At 41.6% G+C, this 22,101-nt stretch overlaps 3 protein-coding genes across 3 annotated transcripts in view; 2 read left to right on the forward strand and 1 right to left on the reverse strand.

Moving 5' to 3' along the window:
* stx2b (syntaxin 2b) overlaps positions 1–22,101 on the forward strand; it is a 182,126-nt gene that overhangs the window by 64,152 nt on the left and 95,873 nt on the right. The gene's annotated exons all lie outside the window — the stretch shown is intronic.
* Positions 7,849–9,440, reverse strand: LOC307173751 (H-2 class II histocompatibility antigen, A-U alpha chain). The gene is made up of 4 exons (XM_079897118.1): positions 9,344–9,440; positions 8,709–8,975; positions 8,333–8,614; positions 7,849–8,248 (listed from the first exon to the last, which is right to left on the reverse strand). The coding sequence occupies exons 1-4, from the start codon at positions 9,405–9,407 to the stop codon at positions 8,127–8,129; spliced, it is 735 nt and encodes a 244-aa protein (XP_079753244.1). The 5' UTR covers positions 9,408–9,440; the 3' UTR covers positions 7,849–8,126.
* Positions 19,232–21,813, forward strand: LOC307174129 (rano class II histocompatibility antigen, A beta chain-like). The gene is made up of 5 exons (XM_079897828.1): positions 19,232–19,804; positions 20,189–20,452; positions 20,593–20,874; positions 20,964–21,077; positions 21,195–21,813. Exons 1-5 carry the CDS (start codon positions 19,735–19,737, stop codon positions 21,257–21,259), a joined length of 795 nt encoding a protein of 264 aa, XP_079753954.1. The 5' UTR covers positions 19,232–19,734; the 3' UTR covers positions 21,260–21,813.

A 22,101-nucleotide genomic window follows, 5' to 3' on the forward strand; every position in this document is an offset into this window, starting at 1 on the left:
AATATCGTTGGGATCACTTTCAGAACGATTTTTTTTCCAGCTGTCGAACGATAAAACACTGACAGCCAATCAGAATCCATTCTAATTTAAAGGTCTCGCGCATTTAAAATGGATCTGGATCATCCGGCGCGCGCGTGCTTAGAATAAAAAGACCGTTATCGGTCGTTGGTGTGGACGCATTTATAGTTATCTTTATCGTTATCTTTATAGTTATCGTGCTTGGTGTGAACGGGCCTTATATGCTGCCTGAATAATAATCATACACTGTTCGTTTGTTGGCCAGAGGAGAACTGGCCCCCGACTGAGCCTGGTTTCTCCCAAGGTTTTTTTCTCCATTCTGTCAACTGATAGAGTTTTGGTTCCTTCCCACTATCGCCTTTGGCTTTTGACTTGCTTGTCACCTGCATTGACACCATTATATGAGAACTGAACTGAGCTGGACGATTTTTTTAATTGATTGCAGAATGTACATAACAAGAAACGGAACAATCAACAAAGTAAGACACTTCCATCGAGACTTACACATAGCTTGAATTTAAGAAGGAAAATATACAATATACAAGGAATATAAAAGGCTACAGCAGATTTTGCAATGAAAATTTACATATCATCTGTACATGACAAAATAACTAACAACAGTGTCAGTGTTTCTGTATCAGTACCTATATTCATTTTTTCTCTTTGGCAATAAAAACTGCTCCAGTGACCAAACCCAGCAGCCCAAGAGCCAGACCAACTCCACAGAACACTGATGGACCGATGCTGGGCTCCTTTATCTCTACATCTGCACAGACACAAATGTTTGTGACATTCATCATGTGATTCTAAAAGGAATTAGATGTGAATAATAAATAAATACTGTATCTACCCCATGTTCTGGTCTGAGGTTGTTGAAGGGCTTTGTGCTCCACAGAACAACTGTAAACGTCTCCTTCCTCTGGAATGAAGCTCAGTCGAGAAAATACATTAAGTGTCCCATCGTTGTTGGGATAATATCTGCTGACAGTTGATCCATCTGTCACGTTCACATTGTTCTTGGTCCACGAGACTTTGACAGGTGGAGGGAAGAATCCAGAAACCAGACAAATCATGGTATTTTTGACATTTAATTTCATATCGTTCCTGGGGTAAATTGAGGTATAGGGGGATTCTGAAAGATATTTAGATTTTATCACTGTTTAATCCTAATTCTCTTTAGACAGTAACTGTGTGAAAAAGACATCTTACCAAGAGGAGGTTCAGATATATTAAGAGAGAGCGTCCTGAAATAAGCATCTTTGCACACAGGTGTTAATCCAAAATCATTGGGGAAAACATCTTGTAAGAGTAATGTATCAAAGCCATCAATACCATATACAATATCAGGCATCGTGATAACTAGTTTTGCATCTTCTAAATCCACATATGCAGCCACTTCAGTATCATAAGTGAAGAGAATTTCGTTACTACCAGCTGATCCACTGCATGATTCAATCAAGCCATATTCAAGATAACCTGAAGATTTCAGAATTTAAAATATTTGTTACATATCACCTAGAAAAGATTTTTAGTTCTAGTAGTCTAACTCAAATTCTTAAATCTAACCAAAATAATAATAACAATTTTATATATATATATATATATATATATATATATATATATATATATATATATATATATATTCATATGAAGATATTTGCACTGCAAGTGAAAATAAAATTCTGCATTTATTTCTGCAATAAACACAATAAAACAACAACTCAAGCTTTAGCAGTATTACAATGGAATCGCTCTTCGTTCATAGAAGGATTATCATATATTGATTCCATTTGTTCTGTATCAGCAAAATTATCATTAATGAATCACATTTTAAATCACATTATTAATTCAAAGTTTTAGAATTTGTCCTAAAGCTTTTACTTACTTTGACCTTCAGTATATGGCAAATAGGCAATGAAAAATGCTATTCCGCAAAATGATCCAAGCATGTTTGTTCACAGAAGTGAGTCGGTTTTGGATCCTTACACCTGTGGTGCTGTGGTCAGTCATGAACTTGATATTCTGGTATTGATATGATCTTGGCTCAAGTTAACCACTCAACCACCAGAGGTCACCATCACAAGAATTTTGACTGTCTCACTCATTATGACATTCAGTCAGTCTTGGGTCGGTTTACCACAGTGGAACTGGATTTAGGGCTGTTAGTTACTTAAATAGTTATATACCTGGAGAAAGCTATTTATTAGCGTTTATATTTATCTCATTGATGGTTGCTGGATTGGAGCAAAGCTTTTTCGTACTTTGACTTCTGCTTTTTATAGCCTGCTGTGGATTTGGATAGTTTTGCTTCATTGGAGATCTCTACACATGGATGATAACCACTTGTCTTAACCTGCTTACAGTTACAGTATGATTTCCTTCAATAAAAAAATTTATTTGTTAAATTTTTAAAACCAGACTGACTTTTTGGATACTGCGAAGAATAGTCTGTTATGTGGTAGTGTGTGTCCATATAAAATGAATAATAAAATCCTGATAAAACAGCATTAATCAATCAACTTTAACAACAATAGTCAAAGCACAATAAATGAACAACTACAACTTTTTTTTTTTCTTTTACCTGATCTAAAAAGATATTTTTGGAAGTTTTTTTTTTTTTTTTTTTTACATATTTTGCACTTTTGCAAATGTATACGTCATCTGTACACGACAACAGAACAAAAAATACATTCTGCATCTGTCACATTTATATTGTTCTTGGTCCACAAGACTACTTACAAACCATATGCAATTCTACTTCTCTGTATTTGTAATGTATACCAAAATGTTTGGCTATTTTTTTTTAGAACTTTCTTATTGAATTGACAAAGTTAAAATGTTTCAATCAAATGGGTTTTAGATGGCAACTTTGTGGAGTAAAACAAGTAATAAAAACTCAGTGAGTGTTTTAGCGCAATTTTCTCACCTCATGGGATCACAACACTAAGAGATAGTAAATCTTTTCCGAAAACCAGTCAGTATCTGGTGTGATTTGCCTCACGCAGTGCAACACATCTCCTTCGCATAGAGTTGATCAGGTTGTTGATTGTGGCCTGTGGAATGTTGGTCCACTCCTCTTCAATGGCTGTGCGAAGTTGCTGGATATTGGCAGGACCTGGAACACGCTGTCATATACGCCGATCCAGAGCATCCCAAACATGCTCAATGGGTGACATGTCCGGTGAGTATGTGGCCATGCAAGAACTGGGATGTTTTCAGCTTCCAGGAATTGTGTACAGATCCTTGCAACATTATCCGTGCATTATCATGCTGCAACATGAGGTGATGGTCGTGGATGAATGGCACAACAATGGGCCTCAGGATCTCGTCACGGTATCTCTATGCATTCAAAATGCCATCAGTAAAATGCACCTGTGTTCGTTGTCCATAACATACGCCTGCCCATACCATAACCCCACCGCCACCATGGGCCACTCGATCCACAATGTTGACATCAGCAAACCGCTCACCCTCATGATGCCATACACGCTGTCTGCCATCTGCCCTGTACAGTGAAAACCGGGATTTCCGAACTGCAGTCAGGTCGAGACCCCGATGAGGACGACGAGCATGCAGATGAGCTTCCCTGAGGCGGTTTCTGACAGTTTGTGCAGAAATTCTTTGGTTATGCAAACCGATTGTTGCAGCAGCTGTCCGGGTGGCTGGTCTCAGACAATCTTGGAGGTGAAGATGCTGGATGTGGAGGTCCTGGGCTGGTGTGGTTACACATGGGCTGCGGTTGTGAGGCCGGTTGGATGTACTGCCAAATTCTCTGAAACGCCTTTGGAGACGGCTTATGGTAGAGAAATGAACATTCAATTCAGGGGCAACAGCTCTGGTCGACATTCCTGCAGTCAGCATGAATGAATGTGTTTGGGATGCTCTGGATCGGCGTATACGACAGCGTTTTCCAGGTCCTGCCAATATCCAGCAACTTCGCACAGCCATTGAAGAGGAGTGGACCAACATTCCTACGGCCACAATCAACAACCTTTTTTTTTTTTTGGCACACCTGTGCAATAATCATGCTGTCTAATCAGCATCTTGATATGCCACACCTGTGAGGTGGATGGATTATCTCGGCAAAGGAGAAGTGCTCACTAACACAGAATTAGACAGATTTGTGAACAATATTTGAGAGAAATAGGCCTTTTGTGTACATAGAAAAAGTCTTAGATCTTTGAGTTCAGCTCATGAAAAATGGGGGCAAAAATAAAATTGTTGCGTTTATATTTTTGTTCAGTATATACACTGGTGTAGTGCAGAACACTTCTTGTTCAGTCGGCATTGCGTATACCCACTTCTAATTCCCCTCTGATGTGCGTGTGAAAACACCCAGTCAGGGCCGTACCCACCATTGAGGTCCCCGAGGTCCGGACCTCAGTAATTTTTTTGAGTGTAGCCTATATAATGAAAGTTGTGAAATAATTGCCTAATATTAACTCTAATTTGGTGCTGGAATGATTCAACAATCGCGACGATAACCGACCTTCTCATCTGAGCTGCTTCAGCACTCAAACACCCGCTTGTTAATGTCAAAATGTTTGAGAACAATCAAAGCAAGGGGATTTATGTTCACAAAAGCGCGAGCCGAGCGCGAATCCCAACGCGACGCTTCACGCTTCAGTTAACGATCATACAGCTAAACTAAACAGCTGTTTTTCGATCGAAGTTTTAAATGACCGACAGAAATAATCAGTTTGATCAAAGACAGTGGAAACTATAAGCTCAATTTAACAACACAAGCACCCTATTAAATATATTGCCATTATTATTATAAATATAATGTATAAATGTATTTGTATAACATTACCTCGAATGTGTTCGAATATTTCCCCAGTATCAGCACTGAGACTTTTCACTGTTTGTATCACTCCGCTTATCTGTGTTTGCGCAACTTGCATCATTAAGCCAGAAGGTGGCGACAAGTGACTGTCTTTATGAGTGAGCAATTGACCCATTGATTAAATGAACAGATTAGTCCAAAAACATTGATTAATTTAGGAAAGAAAAAGTAGCTGAAACTGATCTTTGATGCTCATACTAATTGCTCATATTTGGACACAGAGGGATTGCATTGGTGTTTGTTTGAAATGTAACATCTATGCAAAATAATCCTTGAATCATTTCTTATTTAAGGCCATTCCCGTTTCGAATATGTGATTGTGTATTGTCAACAATAAGCATCAACATTCTGCATTTCCATTTTATAGTGTGGATCATTCATTGGGACATTTAAACTGATTCTCATGTTTAAAAATATCTAATAAAATACTTCATGCTACTGCCCACTGACATGCTTTTTAAAGCAATGTTGTCCATTGTTTTGGCCTTCAAAACACCTTAAAATGCACAAGTCGAGATCAGGAAAATCTATATTTTCTCGAAGAGGTATACCTCCGAACTCCCCTAGCAAGATCATTTTTGGGACCTCTATATTTATAAAACCCTGCGTACGGTCCTGCATCCAGTAAAGACAGTGATGCAGTGATCCCTTGAATAGTTGTCCAATTTTCATGTGTGGATGGACTAAGGAATAGTCACTCAAAATTCATAATTATTTAGTATTAATAAATAATTAAAAGCCATTATAAATTGCAAAAACTGCACCTTTTCTTTGGCTAATATTAATTTCATAATGATCCTTTCACCGTGAAGTCAAGCAGCAAAAGTTAAGTGATAATGTGCAAATACTACTGGCCCATTTTGGGGTGAACTATGCAAGACTAGTCTTACATGTCACTGTTTATAACACAGAGCGTTCATCCTTTGCTGGGACGCTTAAAAAATAAATATTGGGGGCAAAAATTAAGAGTATACCCACTTCTCCAGGCACCACTACATCACTGACTGAACCTCTGCAGGACTCAGTGGCACATCAGAGTGAATATTGAGTAACAGACTGTGTATCAGCTTATTAAAGACATTGAAACCTTCCATAAGATCTTCAGAGGCACCAAACACAACCAGTTCAACTGCAATGCTGGTGTACACAACTGTTTTATTGATTAATCAAAGAGAAAGTTCTCATCTGGTTTGCTCTATAATAGCACTTTTTTTGTTGTTGTAAAGGTTAATTCAAATGCATCCATGCATGTTTTATGTTGATTCATCGTCTACAACCTAGAGTGTATGATATCTCAGTGAAGATACACTGACAAATAGGCTACTTTATGGATGAAAGTACAGTGGCTTTATTCTAAATCTTTTTTAAGGTGCACCACCAATGACAGCTGAAGAAATAATAGAGAATTCAGTAAATCAGGTTACATGTAAATGTAACTCCTATTGATTTTCATATAGATTATAATTATAAATACATATTATGAATTTGCAATATTTCCAACAATGTTTTACCAGCAAGATGACGACAATGGTAATGGTTTTTGGTTTCGTTTGAATTTGCAAATATATGCCAGATATATGACAGTGAGTTTTGATAGATACAATAGAATGGTCGAGTTTATACTAAGAAGCATGAGGAAGTTTGGCAGAATAAATTCCTGATCTCTGTAATGCATGCAGAAGTATGTATTCTTTCCACAAAAACAAAAAACAAAAACGAGGAAGTAAAAAATAAACAAATTTAAAGAAGTACAGAAAAGCAATGTTACAGTTGGATCATAATATATAGGGGGGAATTCAGGGTGATTGGGACACTTTTTACCATTGAGATGATTTGGAAAAAGTGTCACAACCAACCTGAAAACAACCTAAATATTATATAAAGTCAATAAATCTATTTGGAAATATAAATACAATAAAATTATTTAGAAATATTATTTGGAGGAATACACAACTAAGCCTGCAGGACTAACTTCTGATGCTAACCTGCCAAACCTTCTTCACACTGTGGTGATCAGTTGTTATTCCTATTATTGTTCTATAGATGGCAGCAGTATAAAATATACAGATGACTATATAGAGGTCGAACAATAGAAGGGGAGTGCTTAGGGAATAAATGCTACATGCCAGTTTGTACATTTTATTTTCAGTGTGTTTATTAAATGAACACAACACACACCATCTGAGAAGGGTCACATTATGCTGGCCACAAACATGAAGATTTTAAGCCTGATTTTGTAGCAACTGACTTTTTGTCCATATCATTTTAGACCATATAGGCCTATCTTATCTTATAGGCTAAATATTATGTAAAGCCAGTAAATACATTAAATATATATAGTTATGTGAAAAATATTGTGCAGTCACTAGAATGTAACAATAATTTCTGGTCTGTGATAGAAGAGCTGACAGATTAAATCTACTGTCAAAAACTACAATAACTTTCTTTCAGTTGTTAGCCTATGTTAAACTATTCTGATGGAAATGCTGAACTTAGTAGCAAGACCAATACTAGATGTTTTAAAATAGAATCAAACATTTTAATTGCAGAATTTTTAGATCTTAGAATTTTATTTTATTTTTGCCACCAGAGTCTGTCAAATGACCATTACTGATTTGTTTTTATAGAAACAAAAATCTATCATTAAGTTGACCAGTAGAGGGCGCCAAGAACCAGAATTTATGAGGACAACTCAACATGCTGCATGTAATATGTATCTATAAATGTAAACCATTTAATAATATTTGCCAATGGCTTTATTTTTTAATATAAATTAATTAAAAAATCATCAATTTTCAAGATTTTGTTAAAACCATATTTGACTCCTAGCAATTACAGCTATGCTATAACATCAACCACAACAAACAATTTTGCTACTAATCTGACATCGATATCTCATCAATATGACCATGAAAGGACAACTGTTTGAAAATATATGTTCATTGTTTTAAATTGAGCAAAATATGTGAGACGAGCAGAGGGCTGTGATGAGTAAATTTATGGATGTTTTTTTCAATTACAGTACATTTCTGGCCCTGTGGAATTTCAGAAAATAAATTCGTCTAAAATATCCTTTTCATATTTTCACTAGTTTATTTATCCTTTTTTTTTTTTTCAAACAACAGAAGGATATCAGACAATTATTACAATTATTTCTCATGCATGATGCAGATGTAGATTATTTATAGAAACAGGGGGAATAGTGTGTCATCTGTACATGACAAAATAACTAACAACAGTGTCAGTGTTTCTGTATCAGTACCTATATCCATTTTTTCTCTTTGGCAATAAAAACTGCTCCAGTGACCAAACCCAGCAGCCCAAGAGCCAGACCAACTCCACAGAACACTGATGGACCGATGCTGGGCTCCTTTATCTCTACATCTGCACAGACACAAACATTTGTGACATTCATCATGTGATTCTAAAAGGAATTAGATGTGAATAATAAATAAATACTGTATCTACCCCATGTTCTGGTCTGAGGTTGTTGAAGGGCTTTGTGCTCCACAGAACAACTGTAAACGTCTCCTTCCTCTGGAATGAAGCTCAGTCGAGAAAATACATTAAGTGTCCCATCTTTGTTGTGATAGTATCTGCTGACAGTTGATCCATCTGTCACGTTCACATTGTTCTTGGTCCATGAGACTTTGACAGGTGGAGGGAAGAATCCAGAAACCAGACAAATCATGGTATTTTTGACATTTAATTTCATATCGTTCCTGGGGTAAATTGAGGTATAGGGGGATTCTGAAAGATATTTAGATTTTATCACTATTTTGTTTAATAACCATTTTAATCCTAATTCTCTTTAGACAGTAACTGTGTGAAAAAGACATCTTACCAAGAGGAGGTTCAGATATATTAAGAGAGAGCGTCCTGAAATAAGCATCTTTGCACACAGATGTGAATCCATTAACATTGGGGAAAACATCTTGTAAGAGTAATTTATCAAAGCCATCAATACCATATACAATATCAGGCATCGTGATAACTAGTTTTGCATCTTCTAAATCCACATATGCAACCACTTCAGTATCATAAGTGAAGAGAATTTCGTTACTACCAGCTGATCCACTGCATGATTCAATCACGCCATATTCAGGATAACCTGAAGATTTCAGAATTGAAAAGATTTGTTACATATCACCTAGAAAAGATTTTTAGTTCTAGTAGTTTAACTCAAATTGTTAAATTTAAACCAAAATAATAATAACAATTATGTATATATATATATATATATGAAGATATTTGCACTGCAAGTGAAAATAAAATTCTGCATTTATTTCTGCAATAAACATAATAAAACAACAACTCAAGCTTTAGCAGTATTACAATGGAATCGCTCTTCGTTCATAGAAGGATTATCATATATTGATTCCATTTGTACTATATCAGCAAAATTATCATTAATGAATCACATTTTAAATCACATTATTAATTCAAAGTTTTAGAATTTGTCCTAAAGCTTTTACTTACTTTGACCTTCAGTATATGGCAAATAGGCAATGAAAAATGCTATTCCGCAAAATGATCCAAGCATGTTTGTTCACAGAAGTGAGTCGGTTTTGGATCCTTACACCTGTGGTGCTGTGGTGATATGATCTTGGTTCAAGTTAACCACTCAACCACCAGAGGTCACCATCACAAGAATTTTGACTGTCTCACTCATTATGACATTCAGTCAGTCTTGGGTCGGTTTACCACAGTGGAACTGGATTTAGGGCTGTTAGTTACTTAAATAGTTATATACCTGGAGAAAGCTATTTATTAGCGTTTCTATTTATCTCATTGATGGTTGCTGGATTGGAGCAAAGCTTTTTCGTACTTTGACTTCTGCTTTTTATAACCTGCTGTGTATTTGGATAGTTTTGCTTCATTTGAGATCTCTACACATGGATGATAACCACTTGTCTTAACCTGCTTACAGTTACAGTATGATTTCCTTCAATAAAAAAATTAATTTGTTACATTTTTTAAACCAGACTGACTTTTTGCATACTGCGAAGAATAGTCTGTCATGTGGTAGTGTGTGTCCATACCAAAAGAAAAGGAATAATAAAATCCTGATAAAACAGCATTAATCAATAAACTTTAACAACAATAGTCAAAGCACAATAAATGAACAGCTACAACTTTTTTTTTCTTTTCACCTGATCTAAAAATTATTTTAAAAAAAATTGGAAGTTTTTTTGCACTTTTGCAAATGTATACGTCATCTGTACACGACAACAGAACAAAAAATACATTCTGCATCTGTCACATTTATATTGTTCTTGGTCCACAAGACTTACAAACCATATGTAATCCTACTTTTCTGTATTTGTAATGTATACCAAAATGTTTGGCTATTTTTTTTTTACTTTCTTATTGAATTGACAAAGTTAAAATGTTTCAATCAAATGGGTTTTAGATGGTAACTTTGTGGAGTAAAAAAACAAAGTTGTCTTACAAAGAGTTTCAGATACATTAAAGTGGAGAATTCTGAAAGAAGAAGAAGGGGGGGGGGGGGGACCAGTCAGTATCTGGTGTGACCACCATTTGCCTCACGCAGTGCAACACATCTCCTTCGCATAGAGTTGATCAGGTTGTTGATTGTGGCCTGTGGAATGTTGGTCCACTCCTCTTCAATGGCTGTGCGAAGTTGCTGGATATTGGCAGGACCTGGAACACGCTGTCGTATACCCCAGTCCAGAGCATCCCAAACATGCTCAATGGGTGACATGTCCGGTGAGTATGTGGCCATGCAAGAACTGGGATGTTTTCAGCTTCCAGGAATTGTGTACAGATCCTTGCAACATTATCCATGTATTATCATGCTGCAACATGAGGTGATGGTCGTGGATGAATGGCACAACAATGGGTCTCAGGATCTCATCACGGTATCTCTGTGCATTCAGAAAGCCATAAATAAAATGCACGTGTTCGTTGTCCATAACATACGCCTGCCCATAGACAGTATAACCCCACCGCCACCATGGGCCACTCGATCCACAATGTTGACATCAGCAAACCGCTCACCCACACGACACCATAAACGCTGTCTGCCATCTGACCTGTACATTGAAAACCGGGATTCATCTGTGAGGAGAACACCTCTCCAAAGTGCCAGATGCCATCGAATGTGAGCATTTGCCCACTCAAGTCGGTTACGACGACGAACTGCAGTCAGGTTGAAACCCTGATGAGGACGACGAGCATGCAGATGAGCTTCCCTGAGACGGTTTCTGACAGTTTGTGCAGAAATTCTTTGGTTATGCAAACCGATTGTTGCAGCAGCTGTCCGGGTGGCTGGTCTCAGACAATCTTGGAGGTGAAGATGCTGGATGTGGAGGTCCTGGGCTGGTGTGGTTACACGTGGTCTGCAGTTGTGAGGCCGGTTGGATGTAATGCAAAATTCTCTGAAACGCCTTTGGAGACGGCTTATGGTAGAGAAATGAACATTCAATTCACAGGCAACAGCTCTGGTGGACATTCCTGCAGTCAGCATGAATGAATGTGTTTGGGATGCTCTGGATCGGCGTATACGACAGCGTTTTCCAGGTCCTGCCAATATCCAGCAACTTCGCACAGCCATTGAAGAGAGCTGCCAACTCTCACGCATTCACCGTGAGACACACGCAATTGACACTTTTCACACGCTCTCACGCCACACATCCATTTTCTCACGCACAGAAAAATCGCGAAGCAAAGAGGACACGAAGACCCGACAGACTAGACAGAGCAGGTTAGTTATAATATAAAAAAAATCTCAGCTCTCAGATTCTGTCAATTTTATTACGAAATTCAAACAATAAATACCGTTTTGGTGTTTGTAAATGTGACGTGACAGATCCCTAGCGGCACGTGAACCGATCATCTCTACTAGCTAATAGTAAATAAACACGAATGAACAATGTTAAAAGAAACAGTACAACTTACCGAAATGTATATTCATCATACATAATATCGATCAATCAGTGTTTTTCAACCGCGGAAAGGGTCAATAAAACAGCTGGAGAACAATTATGTCACATAACATTTACCTCAGGAAAGCCATTTGATGACCATAATATAGGCTATAGCACATTAGTTGGCTAGAAAAAAAGAGCTATATAGAGTATTTTGCTAAATATGTGTACTATATTACATATTTATTATATTTTTTTTATATATTTTTACTTGCTGTAAAAACAGGTGAGATGCATTGAACACTAAAAACGTTTTAAAACCACACATGAATCAAAACATAAAATTAACCTCATCATGTCTACAGTAAAACCAGAAGTCATCGTCAGGTCAGTAAGGCAGGCCAGTGGTAAAAGTCCAGCCATGTTGATCTGCAGTGCCTATCTATGACTTCTACCCCAAACCCATCAAACTGACGTGGATGAGAGATGATGAAGCGGTGGCAGCTGATGTGACGTCCACTGAGAAGCTGGCTGATGGAGACTGGTACTACCAGATTCACTCTCACCTGGAATACTTTCCCAAACCTGGAGAGAAGATCTCCTGTGTGGTGGAGCACGCCAGTTCTCATATATACAGGTATATATATAAAGTATATATATATATAATGATGTTTTATCATCATCTGATTTTAGGTATCCTAAATATAAACATATATAAGAAATGAAACATTTGTAATTCCTATTTTATATTTAAAAAGTGAAATTCAAGTGACTCATTGGGTTGCTGGTTACTATTGCAATTTTATCTCAAGGCTTAACTGACAGAATTGTGTGCGTTGCATAACAAACCATTGGCCTGACATCGTCATACTCAGATTCTAGTCAGAATATGAGTCTGATACTGCTCCATTGGGCTGTGATTATGGGACGAGTTTGGTTTCAACCGTACCAGGAAAGAAGATTCCTCTGCACTCAATTGGATAGACCTACAACCAATCAGAGCAACGGAGTAAGTGGCGTATATTGGTCCAAACAGCTCTGGTTCGAGCATAGTTGCTCCACAACAGATCAAGTCCAGACCGAACTTCCTGACCTCAAATGTTGTGGGCGGGGCTAAGTTCGGCTGGCATCCAGGCTAACGCTTGTTTCACACTGCACGCGGTTGCAGTCTGTCGATCCGTTCCAGTTGCGGTGCGTATACAGCAGTGCAGCAATCGTTTCCGCACCGAGTCTATTTTTGCTGTGCTGTACGCGCTGAATTAAAGTGACAGCACATGTTTCGTGGTCAAAATGAACACAGATTGACCTGAAAATGTATAAATTTCACCATAAATGCGTTTAATTAAATAAAATGTAGTAATCTCACCATAAATGTATTTAATTAAATACTACTTTTTTCACAGTCATCTTTTTACTTTAAGAATGGAGTAAAGTGAGGAAAACGTCTCGGTTACGTATGTAACCCTCGTTCCCTGAGTAGGGAACGGAGACGTTACGTCGGATGATGACGAATGGGGTTTCGCTTAGAAATCCTATCACCTTCGAGTATATAAAACGAGCCAATGGCAAAGAAATGCCATGGGTCTGCGGAATTTGCATAGCGTAACTCCGCCCCACCCTGGAGGTATATAAGGAAGTGCGCTGGCAACATGCAGATATGTCTTCGCTGAGGAGCCGAGACTGAACTCAGGCGTTCCAGCGGTACAGCGGAAGTGGCAGGGAGACGTAACGTCTCCGTTCCCTACTCAGGGAACGAGGGTTACATACGTAACCGAGACGTTCCCTTTCGTTGAAAGTTCCCTTTCGTCCCTTTCAATGAGGAGGATTCAGTCTCCTGGCTCCCCTCAGGAACCTGACGATCAGGTCGTGCTTTCCTAAGGACTTACCATCAACTGCGTCGTGATGTGCGGCAATGGCGGCAACATACACTTTCAGGGTGGAGGGAGACAGCCTTCGCTCTAACCCTTCTTGCAGGAAGGAAAGCACGACACTGATGGGGCATTTCGTGGGTTCTAGATTTTTAGAAGAACACCAGTTGACGAAGAGGTTCCACTTCAACGCATAGGCATGTCTCGTGGACGATGCTCTAGTGGAAGTGATGGTAGCCACCACCGCTGGTGGTAGGGTACTCAAACCTGCCTCGTCCCATCCAGGAGCCACACGTGGAGGTTCCAAAGATCGGGACGAGGGTGCCATAAGGTGCCCCGTCCCTGAGAAAGCAGGTCCTTCCTCAGAGGAATTGGCCAGGGAGGTGCTGTCGCGAGGAGTACTAGTTCTGAGAACCAGGTGCGGTTGGGCCAATACGGGGCGACCAAAATTACCTGCTCCTCGTCCTCCCTGATCTTGCGCAAAGTCTGCGTAAGAAGGCTCACTGGGGGAAACGCATACTTGCGGAGGCCCCGCGGCCAGCTGTGCGCCAGTGCATCCGTGCCGAGCGTGCCCTCGGTCAGGGAATAAAACAGGCCGCAGTGGGACGAGTCGTGGGAGGCAAACAGGTCTGTGCGTCCCCGAACTGATCCCAAATCAGCTGAACCGTCTGGGGATGGACTCGCCAATCTCCAGCGAGAGGCCGAAGCCGAGACAGCTCGTCGGCCGCCTGGTTCAGGTCTCCCGGGATATAAATGGCTCGAAGCGACCTCAGATGCTTCTGACTCCATATGGCGGGCGAGTTGTGACATATGGCGGGAGCGCAGACCACCTTGACGGTTGATGTACGCTACAGTCGCGGTATTGTCCGATCGGACCAGTACGTGTTGACCCCTGAGCAACGCATGGAAGCAGTGCAGGGCAAGACGTACAGCCAACAACTCGAGGCAATTGACATGCCAAAGGCGCTGGGGTCCTGTCCAGGAGCCCGCGGCAGCATGTCCATTGCACATGGCGCCCCAGCCCGTGGTGGAGGCATCTGTTGATACAACAACATGCCTGGAAACTCGTTCCAAGGGCACTCCGGCCCGAAGAAAACTGAGGTTCGACCACGGGGTGAAGGTCTGACGGCAGGTCGGAGTCACTGGGACTCGGAGCGTGCCGTGATGCCATGCCCACCTCGGGACTCGATCGCGAAGCCAAAGCTGAAGTGGTCTCATATGAAGCAACCCGAGCAGCGTGACTGCGGCTGCGGATGCCATATGCCCCAGGAGCCTCTGAAATAGTTTCAGTGGAACCACACTCTTGCCCTCGAACTGACGAAGGCAAGTCAGCAGTGACTGCACGCGCTCGCTCGTAAGCTGCGCGCACATGGCGACCGAGTCGATCTCCATACCGAGAAAAGAGATCCTCTGCACGGGGCAGAGTTTGCTCTTCTCCCAGTTGACCCGAAGGCCCAGACGAGCTAGGTGCCGGAGCACTAGGTCCCTGTGTTCGCAAACCTGGTCTCGAGAGTGAGCTAGGATCAGCCAGTCGTCGAGATAGTTCAGGATGCGAACCCCGTGTTCCCGAAGGGGAACAAGGGCTGCCTCGACGACCTTCATGAAGACGCGAGGAGACAGGGCTAGCCCGAAAGGGAGAACCGCGTACTGGTATGCCTGCCCCTCGAAAGCGAACCGTAGAAACAGTCTGTGTCGAGGAAGAATGGAGACATGGAAGTAGGCGTCCTTCAGGTCGATCGCTGCAAACCAATCCTGCGGCCGTATGCACTCGAAAATGCGTTTGGCCGTGAGCATCTTGAACGGCATCCTGTGAAGGGAGCGGTTCAAGACGCGCAAGTCGAGGATTGGTCGTAACCCACCGGATTTCTTCGGTACAATGAAGTAGGGGCTGTAAAAGCCGGACCTCATTTCGGCTGGAGGGACAGTCTCGATCGCACCCTTCGCCAGTAAGGTAGCGACCTCCGCTCTCATAACCGGGGCATTGCCACCGACCAAAGTGAAGCGGACTCCCCTGAAGCGGGGAGGAGACCGCACGAACTGAATCGCGTAGCCGAGCCTGATGGTCCTCGCGACCCAGCGGGACAGCCTGGGATGCTCTAACCAGGCTTCCAGGAACTGTACCAGCGGGGTCATGCGGACCACAGACGTACCCTCGGTGGTGCAGCGAGGCGGAATGACCGGCCCAGGCGTGGGTGGCATAGCGGCCCGGTGCGGGGGCACGGTCATTAGCCGCGTCCTGCCAGAGGAGGCCAGGGGAGGACCAGCGTCCCACGGGGGCGTGCTCTGGCAGGGAACTGGCGACAGAGGGGGACGAGAGTGGCGAGGCTCGTGAGCGGCGCGCACTGTCATCTGGACACTCTGTGTGCTCAGAGATGGGGAAGTGAGTTCTTTCTTTAATCACATTAGGGTGCTGCCCGTCGTGGGACGAGCAGCGGGGTGGGGAAAACCAAGGATTCTCCCCCGGCCCTCCACCGGGGGAAGGAGCGGCCCTGCTAACGTCTCCTGGGAAGAACTCAACGCCATCTCCGAGCAGCCCGTCTCAGGAGCGCCGCTTGGCCTGGCGTTTAGCGGGGCTCGGGGCGGGAGAGGGCTGTGGCGCCTTCCTACGACGTCCTCCACGATGCGACCCGGATGGAGGCTTCTGCTGGGGCCGTGCGGGAGGGGCGGGAGCCGTAGGAGGGCGCCCTCGGCGGCGAGCAGACTGAGGAACCTGTGCCGACGGCTGGGTGGAGGCAGCAGCGGGCCGTCGGGGCAGGACGTGTTTGAGAGCCTCAGTCTGCTTCTGGCCGGTCGAGAACTGCTGGGCAAAGTCCTCAACCTTGCCCCTAACCGAAGAGGCCAGCCTGGGATATGGGAGTGTCGAGGAACCGGGTTCGCTCGGCCTCACGCATATCGGCCAGGTTGAGCCACAGATGTCTCTCCTGGACCACGCAAGTGGACATCACCTGACCCAGGGAGTGTGCGGTCACCTTCGTCGCTCGGAGAGCAAGGTCGGTGGCGGCACGCATGCAGTGAGGAGGTCGCCAGCCCCGCAGCTCTATAGGCTTTCGCCACAAGGGTGGAGGAGAACCTACAGGCTTTGGAGGGGTGCTTTGGGTCACCGCGGGAAGAAGCACTCTGAGGACACAGTTGCATCGCAACAGAGCGTTCAACCTGGGGAACCCCAGTGTACCCTTTGGCGGCCGCCTGATCGAGAGGAGGCAAGGCGGAGGAGGTCGCCCGAGCGATCACGGGAAGACAATGGTGCCTTCCAGGACCTCGTGACCTCCTCATGCACATCCGGGAAGAAAGGCATTGGGGTCGCGCGCTGACGAGGATCAGCGGCGGCACCCAAAAACCAATCGTCCAGCCGCGAGCGCACCGGACCAGGTGGCGGGGACCACTCAAGTTCGATGGCCGCGGCTGCCCGGGAAAGCATGGCAGTCATCTCGGGATCAGACTCGGGCAATGCTGGCACACCCGAAGGTGGCAGCACAGCCGAATCCTCACTTCCCAAGGACTCTTGCCCACCTTGTGATGCAGCGATCGACATCACATCTTCCTCTGGAGCGCCGAATGAGACCCGCGGCAAGTCAGAGGACTGTACTGCGGGTTCATTCAAAGCGCTCGCGGGTTGCACGGCGCTAGAGGACGGTGTGGAGCGTGGAATTGTCGGCGCTTTGTTCCACACCGTAACCCTCAGGTCACCCTGGCCGCCAGCCGAAGTACCAGCTCTCGTGGAGCCAGTAGATCGGGGTGCGGATGAGGGGACTCTACCATGAAGGTCATTGAGTCTCGACCGCAACCGTGCGATGGGCATGTTCCCGCAATGGGAACATGACTCATCCACAAACGCTGCCTTAGCGTGCTCTACACCCAGACACACAAGACAGCGATTGTGCCCATCAGAGTCAGAAATGAGAAGACCGCAACCAGAAGTGCACGGGCGAGGCATCTTTAAAAAGACGTGCCGCGTGCAAGCTCTTTTAGAAAGGAGATTTCTCCACAAATGCTGAAGCGACCAGGGAGAGAACACACACACACTGGCAAATCACTGCACAGATAAGCAGGGAATGTGCACTCGCTGGAACTCGCTGTCACACCAACACTTGGAGAGAGGCTCGTCTCGAAGAGAATGAAGAGATGAATCTCAGGATTGGCTGTGGAGTGAAGTACATCAACTTGGCTCCGAAGCGAAAACATATCTGCATGTTGCCAGCGCACTTCCTTATATACCCCCAGGGTGGGGCGGAGTTACGCTATGCAAATTCCGCAGACCCATGGCATTTCTTTGCCATTGGCTCGTTTTATATACTCGAAGGTGATAGGATTTCTAAGCGAAACCCCATTCGTCGTCATCCGACGTAACTCGGAGTGACAACGAAAGGGAACTACAATTTACCTTAACAAGGCGACATAATGAACAACTCTTGTCTCATTCGTGGAGGTGGAAAAACAAGTAAAATTTTAAATGCAAAAGAAAAGGCATGAGAGTCAGCTGTTTTTGTCAATTTTAAGTTTTAATTTAAAATGTTTGCGATTTTAATATAATGCATTATATTACATGGTTAAATATTTGACCACTTGCTTGAGCAACTTATAAGAAATGCATGGAATAATAGGCCTACGTTGTTTAAATTGTGTTTAAACATGCATACGTCCATTAAAGAGTGTATATGTGTACAAAGAGAATTCGCAATGCTGACAAAACTTTTTTTTTAATAAAAGTTGCTGCATAACTTCTGGATTTGAAATAAAAATAGTAAGTAAGTTTTTGTGGTACAGCCGCGGATCAGTTACGCACTGCAAACGCAGCATATGTGAAAGAAAGCACTATAGAACGTGCTGCTCCTGCACCGCATACGCACCGAAACACGCACCGCATACGCACTGGTGTGAAACGGGCATAACAAAACATTGAATATTTCAGCACAATTTTATCTTATTTTGCAGATTATGAATTTGCAATATTTGCAACAATGTTTTACCAGCAAGATGACGACAATGGTAATGGTTTTTTGGTTTCGTTTGAATTTACAAATATATGCCAGATATATGACAGTGAGTTTTGATATTAAGACTGATAGACACAATAGAATGGTCGAGTTTATACTAAGCCTGAGGAAGTTTGGCAGAATAAATTCCTGATCTCTGTAATGCATGCAGAAGTATGTATTCTTTGCACAAAAACAAAAAGCAAAAACGAGGAAATAAAAAATAAATAAAAATAAAGAAGTATTTAAAAGCATTGTTACAGTTGGATCATAACATATAGGGGGGAATTCTGGGTGATTGGCACACTTTTTACCGTTGAGATGACTTGGAAAAAGTGTCACAACCAACCTGACACCATAAATATTATATAAAGTCAATAATCTATTTGGAAATATAAATACAATAAATTAATTTAGAAATATTATTTGGAGGAATACACAACTAAGCCTGCAGGACTAACTTCTGATGCTAACCTGCCAAACCTTCTTCACACTGTGGTGATCAGTTGTTATTCCTATTATTGTTCTATAGATGGCAGCAGTATAAAATATACAGATGACTATATAGAGGTCGAACAATAGAAGGGGAGTGTTTAGGGAATAAATGCTACACGCCAGTTTGTACATTTTATTTTCAGTGTGTTTATTAAATGAACACAACACACACCATCTGAGAAGAGTCACATTATGCTGGCCACAAAATTCAGTGTCCCATCTTTGTTAGGATAATATCTGCATCTGTCACATTTATATTGTTCTTGGTCCACAAGACTACTTACAAACCATATGCAATCCTACTTGTAAATCCTGTATTTGTAATGTATACCAAAATGTTTGGCTATTTTTTTTAGAACTTTCTTATTGAATTGACAAAGTTAAAATGTTTCAATCAAATGGGTTTTAGATGGTAACTTTGTGGAGTAAAAAAACAAAGATGTCTTAGCAAGAGTTTCAGATACATTAAAGTGGAGAATTCTGAAAGAAGAATCTTTGCACAGAGTTGTTAATCCAAATCAGTGGGGTTAACATTTTGCAAGAGAAATCTAATCTAAATATATACAGTGAAATATGAGAACTAGTTTCGCTTCTTCTAGATCCATGCAACACACTGTATTCAAAGACACAGTGCACACAGCGGGATGACTTCAAAAATGCAGTACAGCCTTGTGGCACATTTGACCGTGTTTTTGTCTGCTTTATTTGAAACGGGTAAGATTAAATGTTATTATTATTATTATTATGATTGTTGATTTATAATTCATTTACCAAATTTCTCCTAAGCTCTCAAAATGAAATATTGCAGCATTTTTTTTTTTTGTCTAAAATCATCATCAATGATCATATTGCATTAACACAACTATAAACAAATGTCAAATTTAACATTTATGTCATTCCTGATTAATTTCCCCAGCTACTGCAATATTCAAAGGTTCGGACTTCATTATGACTCTTTCTGACAACGTTGTTTTTAATATCTTTTTTATGAAAATTGAAACATTGTGCCCTATTTTCATACAGTTTGTTTATTTTTATTAGCTAATCTTTGTATTTTATGTCTGTTATTTTCTTTGCTTTTTTTCTTTTCTGTTTCAGTTCATGGAAATTACGGATATGTCCAAATTCGCTGTCGACTTGACTATCAACAAAACGTTGAATTTATCTTCTCGGTCACCTACAACATGATAGAATATCTGAGATACAACAGCACTGAGGATATGGTTATTGGTTATACTGAATTTGGAAAGAAATGGGCAGAGGACTACAATAGAAACAAGATTTTACTTACTCAATCAAAATTTGTGCTGAACCAATGCAAAGAAGTTGGAAAGATAATTGTCCCTAATGCAGGGTTGGCAGGTGAAAGATATTTTCTTCTTATTCAGAACACATACTTAAATTAAAGATGTAAGATATTATTTTATTATTGGTTCCAAAACCTTATATTTTGGTATTTGACATAAATAAGAATTCATGTCCAACTCGGTCCAATTTTACAGTGCAACCAGAAGTCATTATCCGGTCAGACAAGGAAGCTATTGGGAATCAGAAAGCTGTTCTGGTGTGCAGTGCCTATGACTTCTACCCCAAACCCATCAAACTGACGTGGATGAGAGATGATGAAGCGGTGGCAGCTGATGTGACCTCCACTGAAGAGCTGGCTGATGGAGACTGGTACTACCAGATTCACTCCCACCTGGAATACTTTCCCAAACCTGGAGAGAAGATCTCCTGTGTGGTGGAGCACGCCAGCTCTCATACACCCATGGTCTATCACTGGGGTAAGAACAGAGTTATGATTAATTTAGTGTTAAGAATCAGATTGTTGCCTCACTGGACAATTTAAACAGAATTTTCATTCACTTTACAGATCCTTCGCTATCCGAGTCTGAGAGGTCTAAGATAATTCTTGGGTCTGTCGGGCTGGTGATGGGGGTCGTGATGGCAGCCGGAGGACTGATCTACCATAAAAGAAAACACACAGGTTGGTATTCATAATGAAGACCAATTTGGTGGTGGGCTGGTGGTGTGATGAAAAATCATCTTCCCTATCATTATCAATTGAGATGTTGGAAATGTGTCATTTTGTTGTTGTCTACAGGCTTTTACAGACTTCCAGTTTGTTTACTTCCACTGCAAACAATGGACGGCACTGAACAACAGTAGACCATAACATCTGGGACTGCATCATCACCGGACTAATTTGCCTAATCACAGAACACAGAAAGCAACAGGTCTGGGGAAAAAAAAAAAAAAATTCCAGTTAATTTTGGTGGAAATTACCGAAATTACCCTTCGCTTTCTGTTGGTTTCCACCACGGTTTAAATTACCGTGAAGATTAGGCAAATTAGTCCGATGACATAGGACTGCACGCACCGCATCAGATTCTCAAAAATGGTGGTTAAAATGAAATGCTGCGTTCAGTGCCCATGTCCCACCCCCGAAAGTTCCTGAAGTTTCTACCGTGCCAGGGGAAACTTTAACCCGGAACTTCATTTAGACCCTGCTTCCTGTGGTCAAAACACACCGAGTACCACACCAAAGTTCCTATAGTTCCTGGGGAAAGTTTCTGCGGACGGCTTAGTCTCTTTTATTTTGTCAATGCAAATATGTTTGTTTTAACAAAAAAAGTTATGTTTCATTTGAACAAAGATGAAGCTAACGCAAACAGATTATTGCTCTATGTATTGTGATAATAAAGATATAGTTTTGAAACCAGACTTTTTGATTCTTTTTGCATCTTGTAGTAGAGTGTATAAATGTATCCACATAAAACAGTATTAATCAATACATTTCAATAACATTTGTTTTAAAGCACAATAAATGAACAACTACTGAAAGATGAGTAGTAATAAAATATATTTTTACTTTATCTAAATGTAAATTCGAGGAAGATGGGTTCGACATAGATTTTGCAATGCAAATTTGCCTTGGATCTGTGCGACTCAACACAACTACAAATATGGCATTGTTAGTGTGTCAGTGTAACACTGATGGACCGATGATG

Source organism: Squalius cephalus, assembly GCF_949319135.1.
Source record: "Squalius cephalus genome assembly, chromosome: 16".
Taxonomy (NCBI): domain Eukaryota; kingdom Metazoa; phylum Chordata; class Actinopteri; order Cypriniformes; family Leuciscidae; genus Squalius; species Squalius cephalus.

Bases quoted from the DNA above. Each gene is read 5' to 3' on its own strand.
- LOC307173751 (XM_079897118.1), bottom strand. From the start codon at position 9,407: ATGCTTGGATCATTTTGCGGAATAGCATTTTTCATTGCCTATTTGCCA. The intron at 8,976-9,343 runs GTAAGTAAAAGC...TGAAATCTTCAG, and splicing joins GCCATATACTGAAGGTCAAA to GTTATCCTGAATATGGCGTG. The intron at 8,249-8,332 runs GTAGATACAGTA...GTGTCTGTGCAG, and splicing joins ACCTCAGACCAGAACATGGG to ATGTAGAGATAAAGGAGCCC.
- LOC307174129 (XM_079897828.1), top strand. From the start codon at position 19,735: ATGACTTCAAAAATGCAGTACAGCCTTGTGGCACATTTGACCGTGTTT. The intron at 20,453-20,592 runs GTGAAAGATATT...CCAATTTTACAG, and splicing joins CCCTAATGCAGGGTTGGCAG to TGCAACCAGAAGTCATTATC. The intron at 21,078-21,194 runs GTTGGTATTCAT...TGTTGTCTACAG, and splicing joins CCATAAAAGAAAACACACAG to GCTTTTACAGACTTCCAGTT.